General features: G+C 36.7%; 2 protein-coding genes across 2 annotated transcripts in view; both read left to right on the top strand.

Annotated features, from left to right (window-relative positions):
* Window positions 1-9293, top strand: part of LOC143231084 (uncharacterized) — a 24492-nt gene extending 15199 nt beyond the window's left edge. The window contains exon 7 of the mRNA XM_076465625.1: window positions 141-9293. Coding sequence (XP_076321740.1) covers window positions 141-9293 — 9153 coding nt within the window. The remainder of the gene's footprint in view (window positions 1-140) is intronic.
* LOC143231085 (uncharacterized) lies at window positions 9289-14221 on the top strand. Its single transcript, XM_076465626.1, has 2 exons — window positions 9289-11849; window positions 11967-14221. The coding sequence occupies exons 1-2, from the start codon at window positions 11213-11215 to the stop codon at window positions 14219-14221; spliced, it is 2892 nt and encodes a 963-aa protein (XP_076321741.1). The 5' UTR covers window positions 9289-11212.

Below are 14221 nucleotides of genomic sequence, written 5' to 3'. Positions count from 1 at the left end.
GATATGTACTATTAAAACTGAATCTGTGAACAAACCGGTATACATTCAGTTCGATATAAAAGCTAAGTTAAATACAGTATTAGCTGTAATTGGCAAAAGTTAATTAATTTTAATGCAACGTGATTTACTATCTTCAAAAGGAGATCAAGGAGCACATAAAGAAATACCGTCAGCAAGTTGCAGAATTAGAAAATCGAATAGAGATTATAAACAAGCAAAACCTTACCACGTTACCTTCAAAATTGATAACAAGCCAAAAGGAAAGCAACATACTTTCACATCAAACGAAGGATATTTTAGAAGGGAAACCATTAGATGGCGTTTCTGGAGATGATTGTGGTTATTTTCAAAGAGTTACGAACTCTACAGATAATAATGAAAGCAGTATCGTAAACGACAAAGAGACCAATAATGTTAATGAATTCGTGGATAAAATCGACTCGAAGAATTTACATTCTATAAAAGAAATATTACCGAAAGAAAAGTTGCAGAGCTTTAATGAGGTAAATGATAATCTTTTTTGGCTGGAAAAGCAACCTCGTTCAAGAAAAAAGAAGCGAAGAGAAAAAGAAAATCCAGACGTCTTATCAAATCTCTCTTCCAAAGTGTCTGGCCAAGTTATGGATGATGTAATTGGAGTTGGTTCTGGGAACCTTTCGCCACAAGGTGCAAAATCATCACCTCAAAGACTTAGTTATGCTGATATTCTCGGGAAAGGAATAAGTTTCTCACCTCATCAGACAAGTTCTCCTCTTTCGAACTTACAGGAGCAATTTCAACAAGCCAAAAATTCTTTTTCTGAGCAAACAATCCCTCAAAGTAACGAAGATAATAAGTATCCTAATTGGTATCCAGTTGAAGATTTCCTTTACAAGGAAGGGTACCAAGACAGTGTATCTTCAGAGAATAAAAATACTGTAATGATACCAAACGTTAATGACGTTTCTGACTACTGCAGTTCTATTTCTGCTTTAGGTAACACTGATAAGGACCTACAGTCAAAAGTAAAAGATCCAACTGTCATCAGGGTAAGTACTGTTTCAGAAGATGCGAAAGAACCTTTCACTTTACCACACTCTCAGCATGAGCGTGTACAAGATTGTAGCGATATATTTTACAGAGAGACACTGCCATTGAAAACAAATGAAAATGAGTCAGTTTTATCCTCTAAAAATGGAAACTTAACGTATGCAGAGGTCGCTAGGAGAGGAAGTCCTCAGCCATGTTCATTAAGAAGTCCTTCACCATGCTTTCGAAATCGAGTTCCTTCCCCTTCAACTCGACCTACTGGAAGCTTTAATCAACAGATTAAGGTACTTGAAGTATCATCTAATGACTTTATTGAAGAAAAATCAGGAAATGACCCAGTTGAAAATATAGCAAATAACGAAAACAAATATCACCAGTTAGACTCGAGAAAATATGTATTGAATATCGATCCCTGTGATATAAACGATAAGGATATTATAGGAGCTAAGCGCTCAGAATCCATCCCCGAGTCTGAATATGCTATTGAGGAATGTAAAAGTAATTACACACAAGTTATTTCTGAAAATGCTTTGTCTACAGCGTCAACGGTAGACGAATGTAAGGATTTAAACCATTCTCCCCAGTTAAAGAATAATGGATTACAGGGAACGTATGTACAAGATATCCAGTCTTTGAACTGTAAAACCAAGAAGAAAAGAAAGAAAAAACTGAAAGAGCAAGTAATTAAAAAATCAGTTGAATTGGAAGGATATACCGATTCTCTCATTAAAAATAAAGGTAACATGAACTTAAAAACAGTTGATCCTCTTCATGATATTAACAATAATGAAGAACAAAACTCCAAAACTGAAATAAAAGCGAGCAAGTGTGAAAATAAAGACAAACAAGGTGAGAAGAATATGGACAATTCTGTAAAAAAATCTTCATCTTCTGATTCATCAAAAGAAGTTGTGGTTAAAAAAGAAGTGAGGGTAGCTAAAAATGCAGTTAGAAAAGACCAGCTTCAACGAGACAAAAATGATTTGTCTGTCTACAGTGATACAAAAGACGTAGGGCTTGTAGACACTCATTCATTTCCAGAAAACTGTACCCCAAAAGATGCTACATCGAAAAGAAAGAAGAAAAGTCAAAATAAAAAACAATCAGAAGCGAATATGTCCCAAAATGACGAATTAGTTTTAAATGTAAAAGGTCAAGTAAAAATTGATGAAACTGAAGTAAAAATGTCAGCAGTGTGCCAACCAACGGTGTGGGAAATATCCTGTTCTCAGGACATTGTAAAACCGTCAAACAGACAGAAAAAAAAGAAGAAAAGCAAAAAGGGTTCTCAGTCTGCTGTTTCAGTATCTAGTTCCAAAGACGGAAAATATGGTGGCATGGAACAAGATATATATAAAGAGGAAAAGACTGGTGGTATAAAACTAGATAGACCTAAAGACGAAAGTTCTGGTGGCATAGAGCAAGGTAGATCTAAAGACAAAACATCTGGTGGCATAGAAAAAGATAAATCTAAAAATGAAAAGACTGGTGGCATAGAAGATAGATCTAAAGATGAAAAGACTGGTGGCATAGAAAATAGATCTAAAGACGAAAAGGCTGGTGGCATAGAAGAAGATCAATCTAAAGATGAAAAGACTGGTGATATAGATGATAGACCTAAAGATGAAAAGACTGGTGGCATAGAAGAAGATCAATCTAAAGATAAAAAAGCTGGTGACATAGAAGACAGATCTAAAGATGAAAAGACTGATGGCATAGAAAATAGATTTAAAGACGAAAGGAATAGTGACATAGGAGATAGATTTAAAGACGAAAAGACTGGTGGCATAGAACAAGATCAATCTAAAGATGAAAAGACTGGTGGCATAGAAAATGATCCATCTAAAGACGAAAAAATTGGTGACATAGAAGATATATCTAAGAACGAAAAGTTAGTGAGTATATATAAAGAAAAAGAAAATTCATTGACGTCGTATGAAAACTGTCCATCAGAAGTTCTAATCACTCCAGATGAATATCGAGCATCAGAAGACCAAGCTGAAACTGAACCAGTCTCAACTAATACACCAGTACACCAACCCAAGATAGACATTGAAAATACCTCTGTATCGTGTTCACAAGATCATATAAATTCAGAAAATGAGTACCATAAAATTTCTGAAAAAGATAATCCTAAGGAAGTGAAACAGCAGAGCAAGACTCTTGAATCAGAGGGATATTCTTCTTTGTCAACAACGACTGAGAAAAGATCTGAACCAAGGAAAATTCTTTCTCTAAAAATAAAACATGAAGATGTAGAAGGTAAAATACAAAATTCTACATTGGTAGGAACAGTGAATTCTGAAACAAAGCAAGACTCTATTCAAAGGGCTTCTGATAAAGGGAATAAGACGCTTTACGAATCTGATGTAGATCGTATAATCGAATGTCTGGTTAAAGAGTCTAGGGCTGAAGGTTCCATGGGAGGCGATAAAGCATCAGTATGCGAAAGAGATGTAACACAAGAATGCCGACATGAATCCGTTTCATTTCATCGTCATCTATCTGTTTGTAAATTTGAATTTGTAGAAGCAGGAAAAGTTGAAATGCCTCTCAATCAAGCAGTGGAAAATTGTAGTACACAAGAAAGCGTTCTTGAGGATGATTGTCCACTTATTATAGGAGAAGAAGGATATGTAACCAATTCTGTTCAACCTGGTTTTCTGTCGTGGGTACAAATACAAAATAGGCCACAGACAGAATACAGTACAGTTGAGCTTCTAGAAATATCACCAGTTAGGACCACAGGATTTTATACATACCCACAATATGTAATGCCTGTTGGTAATTCTACTTGGGATGAGATAAAGTCTTCTTCTTTACAGAGTGTCGAGGAAATTGCTGATATGAACTCGAACGAAGTTACCGTTTTGAATGGAAGTGAAAATACGTCAGTGTATACAACAGAAGAAGAATCCATGGAGAAAGAGATTTATGATGACAGTCTAGATGGAAATGTTGATATGCCATTGGATGAGTCTTTAAACAGTTTTAATTCTGACACTATTGATAAAGACACTTTCAATCAGACGCTTGTCAAGGATGTTTCAGTACCTGAATACTCAGTAATAAATGATAGAAACATAAACAAACTTTGTATTTCTGAAGAGGCAGAGAATGAAGGAACAACACTTATTTCACGAACGTTTAATACTTGTGAAAGTGTGCAGATAGACGAAGATTCCTTAGAAGAACTACCAGGCACTGAGTGGTTCACGGGAGAGTTGAAACTTACAGAGATGTGCACAGAATATGATATTCCGGGGGCAACTGGTGTTGAAGAAAATCAAAACTGGAAAATATCTAAGAAAGAAGAACAAAGTGTCCTCCTTAACGAGGAGTCGGAGGATCAGGAAGAAACGACAGTTACTTCTTATATGGAACCTTTAGAACAGTTTGCTGAGATTGTTTATATATCTCCGTTTGAATCGATAGAAGAAAAATCTGAAAAATATAACAATGGCTATTACGAAAAGGATGACAGCATGTCGGAAAAAGATAGTTTAGGTAAAGTTAACGTGTCAGCAGTTTTCGAGACCATTTCCCCTAACAACGATTTCGATTTGGGCTCGTCTGAGGACGAGGATGATGAATTCCTAAGTAGTTCTGTAGAAACGGTTATTTTATGTCCCCAGTTCGCTGATAAAATCTTTTCTTCAGAAAAACAAGAAGTTTATAGCACTACGTCGAATAAAGATACTGGCGACAATGTGTCTTTCATTGAGACCAAAAAAACTACTCAAACAGACACTGATACCTTTCAACCAGACAACATTATTTCCAGAAATGACAGAAACTTCATTAAACCCCAAAGTGTTAAGAAACAGGGCGAAAATTGTAATTCCGAAGACAATGTTACTTTTGTAGACAATATACCCAAAGAAGGCTTCATTTCTTATCATATGAACAAAAATCCAACGGAATGTTCTTTTTTTAATTCTTCTGTGAGCTGTCTCACTTCAGATGACACAGCAAACGAAAAGGGAATAATTAAAGAAATTTCTGATCACCAACCAGATATCTCTGTACATAACAGTTCTTCAACTGGCAAGAAAATTACTTCTTCTGGAGAAAGCGTTCTATCTGAACACACTGAAGAATTATTAGATGTTTCGAGAGCTGATGTGAACATTAGGTTTTACAAGGATGAGGCTGTCGCTAAACATAATGGAGAATCATTATACCTTTATACAGTTGATGCAAACGCTAAAACTTGCGAAGATATTACACTAACAGAAAATAACATAGGCTTTATAAATACTTTTATAGCTGATAAAGTAATTACGTCTTGTGAAGATAATGCCTCCACTGAAGTATTAGATGTGTCGGAAACCGATAAGAACAGCACATCATCTGGGGTTTATCTGTTCACCAAACCTAATAAAGAACAATTAGATACTTCAACAGCTGACATAGATATCACTATTTCTGAGAATAATGCCCTATCCGAACACAGTAAAGAGTTACTTAATATTCCAGCAGCTGCCAAACATAACACACCTGAGGATGTATTGCCCAACAAACGAAGTAAAGCACTTTTAGATAGTTCTCCAGTTGACGACAATATCACGCCTCATGAGGGTATTGTGATCACAAAACAGAGTGAGGAACTATTAGATGCTTCTACGACTGAGACAATTATCACAACTTCTGAGGACTGTGCTGGTATCGAACACAGCAAAGAACTATTAGGTACACCTGCAACTGTTGAAAATATCCCGTCTTCTGATGATAATACCATCACTGAACACAGTGAAGGACTATTAAGTTCTTCTGTAACTGATGAAAATATCCCGTCTTCTGAGGATAATGACCTCACTGGATACAGTGAAGGACAATTAGGTACTCCTGTAACTGATGAAAATATCCCGTCTTCTGAGGATAATGACCTCACCGGACACAGCAAAGAACTATTAGGCACTTCTGCAACTGATGAAAATATCCCGTCTTCTGAGGATAATGACCTCACCGGACACAGCAAAGAACTATTAGGCACTTCTGCAACTGATGAAAATATCCCATCTTTTGAGGATAATGACCTCACTGGATACAGTGAAGGACAATTAGGTACTCCTGTAACTGATGAAAATATCCCGTCTTCTGAGGATAATGACCTCACCGGACACAGCAAAGAACTATTAGGCACTTCTGCAACTGATGAAAATATCCCGTCTTCTGAGGATAATGACCTCACCGGACACAGCAAAGAACTATTAGGCACTTCTGCAACTGATGAAAATATCCCATCTTTTGAGGATAATGACCTCACTGGATACAGCAAAGAATTATTAGGTACTCCTGCAAATGATGAAAATATCCTGTCTTCTGAGGATAGTGACCTCACCGAACACAGTGAAAGACTATTAAGTTCTTCTGTAACTGAAGAAAATATCACGACTTCTGAGGATAATGACCTCACCGAACATAGTGAAAGTCTATTAGGTACTCCTACAGTTGTTAAAAATATCACGTCTTCTGAAGATAATGACCTCACCGGATATAGCCAAAAATTAACAAGCACTCCAAGAACTGACGAATATGTAGTGTATTCTGAGAATAATGGCGTTACTGAATACAGTGAAGAAATAATAAACATTTTTGCAGTTGATGAAAATGCAGGAACAGAAGTCATGTTGAATATAACCCCTGAAGAAGACGTGAATGTTGTTTTTGATAATGACCCCAAATATCACAGAAGAGAACATTTGGTAACATTTGCAATAGCCAAAAATATTACGTCTGCTGGCCACAGTGAAGAAATATTGGGTGTTCTTGGGTCCTCTGAGAACAATGTCCCCGGTGAACATAGTGAAGAACATATTTCTACGACTGACAAAAAGATTAAATCTTCTGAGGACAATGTTGCCATGATACACAGCAAAGAACCGTTAAGTACACCTGACACTGACAACAGTAGCATGTCTGAAGTCGACTTGAATGTAGTTCCTGAAGACACCAATTTAGCAGTGGCTGAATTAAACGTCGATGTAATTCATAAAGAAGACGAGCATGTACCTTCTGTAGGTGACTTGAATGTAGTTCCTGAAGCCACTGTTTTAGCAGGTGCTGAATTATACGATGAAGTAATTCATAACAAAGACGAGCATGTACCTTGTGAAGTCGACTTAAATGTAGTTCCTGAAGCCACCGTATCAGCAGGTGCTAAATTAAACGTCGATGTAATTCATAAAGAAGACGAGAATGTACTTTCTGAAGTCGACTTGAATGTAGTTCCTGAAGCCATTGTTTTAGCAGGTGCTGAATTAAACGTCGATGTAATTCATAAAGAAGACGAGAATGTACCTTCTGTAGTCGACTTGAAAGTAGTTCCTGAAGCTATCGTTTTAACAGGTGCTGAATTAAACGTCGATGTAATTCATAAAGAAGACGAGAATGCACCTTCTGTAGTCGACTTGAATGTAGTTCCTGAAGCTATCGTTTTAACAGGTGCTGAATTAAACGTCGATGTAATTCATAAAGAAGACGAGAATGCACCTTCTGAAGTCGACTTGAATGTAGTTCCTGAAGCTATCGTTTTAACAGGTGCTGAATTAAACGTCGATGTAATTCATAAAGAAGACGAGCAAGTACTTTCTGAAGTCGACTTGAATGTAGTTCCTGTATTTGGTGCTCATAACATTTTTGAAGGAGATGTGAATTTAGTAGACACAAATACAGTTCTTGAGGAAGACGTGAATGTTGCTCCTGAAGCCAATGTCAGTGTAGTAAATGGAACAGAGAGTAATGAATCTCCTGAAGTCGACATAAATGTAGTTCCCGCAGTTACCGTTTTAACAGGTGCTGAATTAAACGTCGATGTAATTCAAAAAGAAGACGAGAATGCACCTTCTGAAGTTGACTTGAATGTAGTTCCTGAAGAGACCATTTTAGCAGGTGCGGAATTATACAGTGAAGTAATTCATAAAGAAGACGAGAATGCACCTTCTGTAGTCGACTTGAATGCAGTTTCTGAAGACACCGTTTTAGCAAGTGCTGAATTGAACGTCGATGTAATTCAAAAAGAAGACGAGAATGCACCTTCTGTAGTCGACTTGAATGTAGTTCCTGAAGCCATCGTTTTAACAGGTGCTGAATTGAATCTCGATGTAATTCATAAAGAAGAAGAGAATGTACTTTCTGAAGTCGACTTGAATGTAGTTCCTGAAGCCACTGTTTTAGCAGGTGCTGAATTAAACGTTGATGTAATTCATAAAGAAGACGAGCATGTACCTTCTGAAGTCGACTTGAATGTAGTTCCTGAATTTGGTGTTAATAACATTTTTGAAGGAGATGTGAATTTAGTAGACACAAATACAGTTCCTGAAGAAGACGTGAATGTTGCTCCTGAAGCCAATGTCAGTGTAGTAAATGGAGCAGACAGTAATGAACCTCCTGAAGTCGACTTAAATGTAGTTCCCACAGCCACCGTTTTAGCAGGTACTGAATTAAACGTCGATGTAATTCATAAAGAAGACAAGAATCTATCTTCTGTAGTCTACTTGAATGTAGTTCCTGAAGCCACCGTTTTAACAGGTGCTGAATTGAATCTCGATGTAATTCATAAAGAAGACGAGCATGTACCTTCTGTAGGTGACTTAAATTTAGTTCCTGAAGCCACCGTTTTAGAAGGTACTGAATTAAACGTCGATGTAATTCATAAAGAAGACGAGAATGTACTTTCTGTAGGTGACTTGAATGTAGTTCCTGAATTTGATGTTAATAAATTTTTTGAAGGAGACGTGAATTTAGTAGACACAAATATAGTTCCTGAAGAAGATGTGAATGCTGCTTCTGAAGCCAATGTAAGTGTAGTAAATGGAGCAGACAGTAATGAATCTCCTGAAGTCGGCTTAAATGTAGTTCCCGCAGCCACCGTTTTAACAGGTACTGTATTAAACGTCGATGTAATTCATAAAGAAGACAAGAATGTATCTTCTGTAGTCTACTTGAATGTAGTTCCTGAAGACACCGTTTTAGCAGGTGCTGAATTAAACGTCGATGTAATTCATAAAGAAGACGAGAATGCACCTTCTGAAGTCGACTTCAATGAAGTTACTGAAGACACCATTTTAGCAGGTGCTGAATTATACGATGAAGTAATTCATAACAAAGACGAGCATGTACCTTGTGAAGTCGACTTAAATGTAGTTCCTGAAGCCACCGTTTTAACAGGTGCTGAATTAAACGTCGATGTAATTCAAAAGGAGACGAGAATGCACCTTCTGAAGTCGACTTCAATGAAGTTACTGAAGACACCATTTTAGCAGGTGCTGAATTATACGATGAAGTAATTCATAACAAAGACGAGCATATACCTTGTGAAGTCGACTTAAATGTAGTTCCTGAAGACACCATTTTAGCAGGTGCTGAATTAAACGTGTATGTAATTCATAAAGAAGACGAGAATGCACCTTCTGAATTTGACTTGAATGTAGTTCCTGAAGCCACCGTTTTAACAGGTGCTGAATTGAATCTCGATGTAATTCATAAAGAAGACGAGCATGTACCTTCTGTAGGTGACTTAAATGTAGTTCCTGAAGCCACCGTTTTAGCAGGTACTGAATTAAACGTCGATGTAATTCATAAAGAAGACGAGAATGCACCTTCTGAAGTCGACTTCAATGAAGTTACTGAAGACACCATTTTAGCAGGTGCTGAATTAAACGTGTATGTAATTCATAAAGAAGACGAGAATGCACCTTCTGAATTTGACTTGAATGTAGTTCCTGAAGCCACCGTTTTAACAGGTGCTGAATTGAATCTCGATGTAATTCATAAAGAAGACGAGCATGTACCTTCTGTAGGTGACTTAAATTTAGTTCCTGAAGCCACCGTTTTAGCAGGTACTGAATTAAACGTCGATGTAATTCATAAAGAAGACGAGAATGTACTTTCTGTAGGTGACTTGAATGTAGTTCTTGAATTTGGTGTTAATAACATTTTTGAAGGAGACGTGAATTTAGTAGACACAAATATAGTTCCTAAAGAAGATGTGAATGCTGCTTCTGAAGCCAATGTAAGTGTAGTAAATGGAGCAGACAGTAATAAATCTCCTGAAGTCGACTTAAATGTAGCTCCCGCAGCCACCGTTTTAACAGGTGCTGAATTAAACGTCGATATAATTCAAAAAGAAGACGAGAATGTATCTTCTGTAGTCGACTTGAATGTAGTTCCTGAAGCCACCATCTTAGCAGGTTATGAATTGAACTTCGATGTAATTCATAGAGAAGACGAGAATGCACCTTCTGAAGTCGACTTCAATGAAGTTACTGAAGACACCATTTTAGCAGGTGCTGAATTATACGATGAAGTAATTCATAACAAAGACGAGCATGTACCTTGTGAAGTCGACTTAAATGTAGTTCCTGAAGCCACCGTATCAGCAGGTGCTAAATTAAACGTCGATGTAATTCATAAAGAAGAAGAGAATGTACTTTCTGAAGTCGACTTGAATGTAGTTCCTGAAGCCATTGTTTTAGCAGGTGCTGAATTAAACGTCGATGTAATTCATAAAGAAGACGAGAATGTACCTTCTGTAGTCGACTTGAAAGTAGTTCCTGAAGCTATCGTTTTAACAGGTGCTGAATTAAACGTCGATGTAATTCATAAAGAAGACAAGAATGTCTCTTCTGTAGTCAACTTGAATGTAGTTCCTGAAGCCACCGTTTTAGCAGGTGCTGAACTGAATCTCGATGTAATTTCTAGAGAAGACGAGAATGCACCTTCTGAAGTCGACTTGAATGTAATTCCTGAAGATACCATTTTAGCAGGTGCTAAATTAAACGTCGATGTAATTCATAAAGAAGACGAGAATGCACCTTCTGAAGCCGACTTCAATGCAGTTCCTGAAGACACCATTTTAGCAGGTTCTGAATTATACGACGATGTAATTCATAAAGAAGACGAGCATGTACCTTCTGAATTCGACTTGAATGTAGTTCCTGAAGCCACCGTTTCAGCAGGTTCTGAATTAAACGTCGATGTAATTCATAAAGAAGACGAGAATGTACCTTCTCTAGGGGACTTAAATGTAGTTCCTGAATTTGATGTTAATAAAATTTTTGAAGCAGACGTGAATTTAGTAGACACAAATATAGTTCCTGCAGAAGACGTGAACGTTGCTCCTGAAGCCAATGCCAGTGTGTTAAATGGAGCAGACGGTAATGAATCTCCTGAAGTAGGCATGAATTCAGTGCATGATGTTGACGTAAATGTATTCCAGGTAGTTGATATGAATGTAGTTCCTGAATTAGAAGTGAATGCAGTTCTTAAAGAAGATGTAAACGTAACTTCTGAAGTCGACTCATATGTTGTTCCACAAGTTGACGTTAGTGTAATCACAGAAGATGGCATGAATGTGGTAGATGAAGTAAAAATAAATCAATGTCTTGAATTAAATGAGAATATAGTACCTGAAGTAGACATGAATGTAATACCTGAAAAAGAAGTGAATATAGTACCTGAAGTAGACATGAATGTAGTACCTGAAAAAGAAGTGAATATAGTACCTGAAGTAGATATGAATGTAGTACCTGAAAAAGAAGTGAATATAGTACCTGAAGTAGACATGAATGTAGTACCTGAAAAAGAAGTGAATATAGTACCTGAAGTAGACATGAATGTAGTACCTGAAAAAGAAGTGAATATAGTACCTGAAGTAGACGTGAATGTAGTACCTGAAAAAGAAGTGAATATAGTACCTGAAGTAGACATGAATGTAGTACCTGAAAAAGAAGTGAATATAGTACCTGAAGTAGACGTGAATGTAGTACCTGAAAAAGAAGTGAATATAGTACCTGAAGTAGACATGAATGTAGTACCTGAAAAGAAGTGAATATAGTGAATATAGTACCTGAAGTAGACATGAATGTAGTACCTGAAAACATGAAGTGAATATAGTACCTGAAGTAGACATGAAGTAGACATGAATGTAGTACCTGAAAAAGAAGTGAATATAGTACCTGAAGTAGACATGAATGTAATACCTGAAAAAGAAGTGAATATAGTACCTGAAGTAGACATGAATGTAGTACCTGAAAAAGAAGTGAATATAGTACCTGAAGTAGACATGAATGTAGTACCTGAAAAAGAAGTGAATATAGTACCTGAAGTAGACATGAATGTAGTACCTGAAAAAGAAGTGAATATAGTACCTGAAGTAGACGTGAATGTAATACCTGAAAAAGAAGTGAATATAGTACCTGAAGTAGACGTGAATGCAGTTTCTGACGGTGACGTGAATGTAGTTCTTAAAGCTAATGGGTTCATAGTTTCTGATCTAGATGTAACTGAAGTTCCTGAGGACAGCCTGGATACAACTTCTGAAGTAGACGTGTACACAGTTTCTGAATTTGACGTCAGTGTTGCTACTGAAGACGACATCAATATAATACCTGATGTAGACGTGAATAAAGTCCTAGAAGCAAGTGTAAATGCAGTTCCTGAACTGGATATGGATAACATTCCTGAAAGAGATGTGATTGTAGCTCCTGAAATCGGTAGGAAGGTGTTAGATGAAGTTGACGTGAATATAAGTTCTGAGGTACATGTGAATGTACTTCCCGAAGGAGAGGTGAGTGTAGTTCCTGAATTAGAAGTGAATGTAGCTGCTGACACTGGTGTGAATGCAGTTCTTAAAGCCGATGGGTTCGTAGCTTCTGTAATAGAGGTAAATGAAGTACCTGAAGCCAATATGGATAAAACTTCTGAAGTCGAGGTGTATGTAGTTCCTGAAGTTGACATGAATGCAACCAGTGAAGGAGACATGAATGTAGTTCCTGAACCTAGCGATAAAACAGTTCCTGATTTAGACGTGAATATAGTACATGAAGAGAACGTTAAATCTTTTGAGGTAGACGTAAAGGTAGTTCCTGAAGTCAGCGTTTATATCGTTCCTGAAACTGAAATTAATGTAGCTTCTGAGGTCGAGCTGAATATAGTACCTGAAACAGACATGACTGTAACTGATGTAGTTGGCAGTGGTCTAGTTTCTGAATTAGACGTGAAACTAGTTGATGAAAAAGATACAAATATAAATTCTGAAGTTGACGTGAATGTATTTCCTGAATTAGACGTGAAAATAGTTGATGAAAAAGAAACGAATATAATTTCTGAAGTTGACGCCAATGTAGTTCCTGAATTAGACGTGAAAATAGTTGATGGAAAAGACACGAATATAACTTCTGAAGTTGACGTGAATGTAGTTCCTGAATTAGACGTGAAAATAGTTGATGAAAAAGACACGAATATAACTTCTGAAGTTGACATGAATGTAGTTTCTGAATTAGACGTGAAACTAGTTGATGAAAAAGATACAAATATAAATTCTGAAGTTGACGTGAATGTATTTCCTGAATTAGACGTGAAAATAGTTGATGAAAAAGAAACGAATATAATTTCTGAAGTTGACGCCAATGTAGTTCCTGAATTAGACGTGAAAATAGTTGATGGAAAAGACACGAATATAACTTCTGAAGTTGACGTGAATGTAGTTCCTGAATTAGACGTGAAAATAGTTGATGAAAAAGAAACGAATATAATTTCTGAAGTTGACGCCAATGTAGTTCCTGAATTAGACGTGAAAATAGTTGATGGAAAAGACACGAATATAACTTCTGAAGTTGATACGAATGTACTTCCTGATTTAGACGTGAAAATAGTTGATGAAAAAGACACGAATATAACTTCTGAAGTTGACATGAATGTATTTTCTGAACTAGACGTGACTGAAATCGACGTTAATGAAAGTTTTAAAGTCGATATGAGTTTAGTTTCTGAATCTGATATACCTTCTGAAATCGACGTTAGTGAAGTTTCACATGAGGATAAGGCTCTTGCACTACAGATTGAAGGATCAGTTGCACCTTTTACAAATGAAGAAAATACCAAAGCCACGTCGTCAAAATATGGTGCACTAAAAAACTACGAAGGAGGACCTTTAGATTCACTTTGTGCAGATAGAAATGCGAATTATTCTGATAATACTACATCTGTGAGACACGTTAAAGAATTTTTAGATGAAACCCCTGCAAGTTATAACGATGATGATTATGGTACGGAGTCTTTAAATACCTTTAAAGTAAGAGATAAGGACATTTCTTATGAGAACGCTGTCGTTGATGGAAATGACGTGGAATCGGAACCTACTTATTTATTTGCAAAGAGTTTTATTGCTGAAAAAATGACGAATTAA

This window comes from Tachypleus tridentatus, chromosome 10 (assembly GCF_004210375.1).
Source record: "Tachypleus tridentatus isolate NWPU-2018 chromosome 10, ASM421037v1, whole genome shotgun sequence".
NCBI classification, from domain to species: Eukaryota; Metazoa; Arthropoda; class Merostomata; order Xiphosura; family Limulidae; genus Tachypleus; species Tachypleus tridentatus.
Note: the sequence above shows the minus strand (reverse complement) of the source record. Positions and strands in the feature narration are given on the sequence as shown.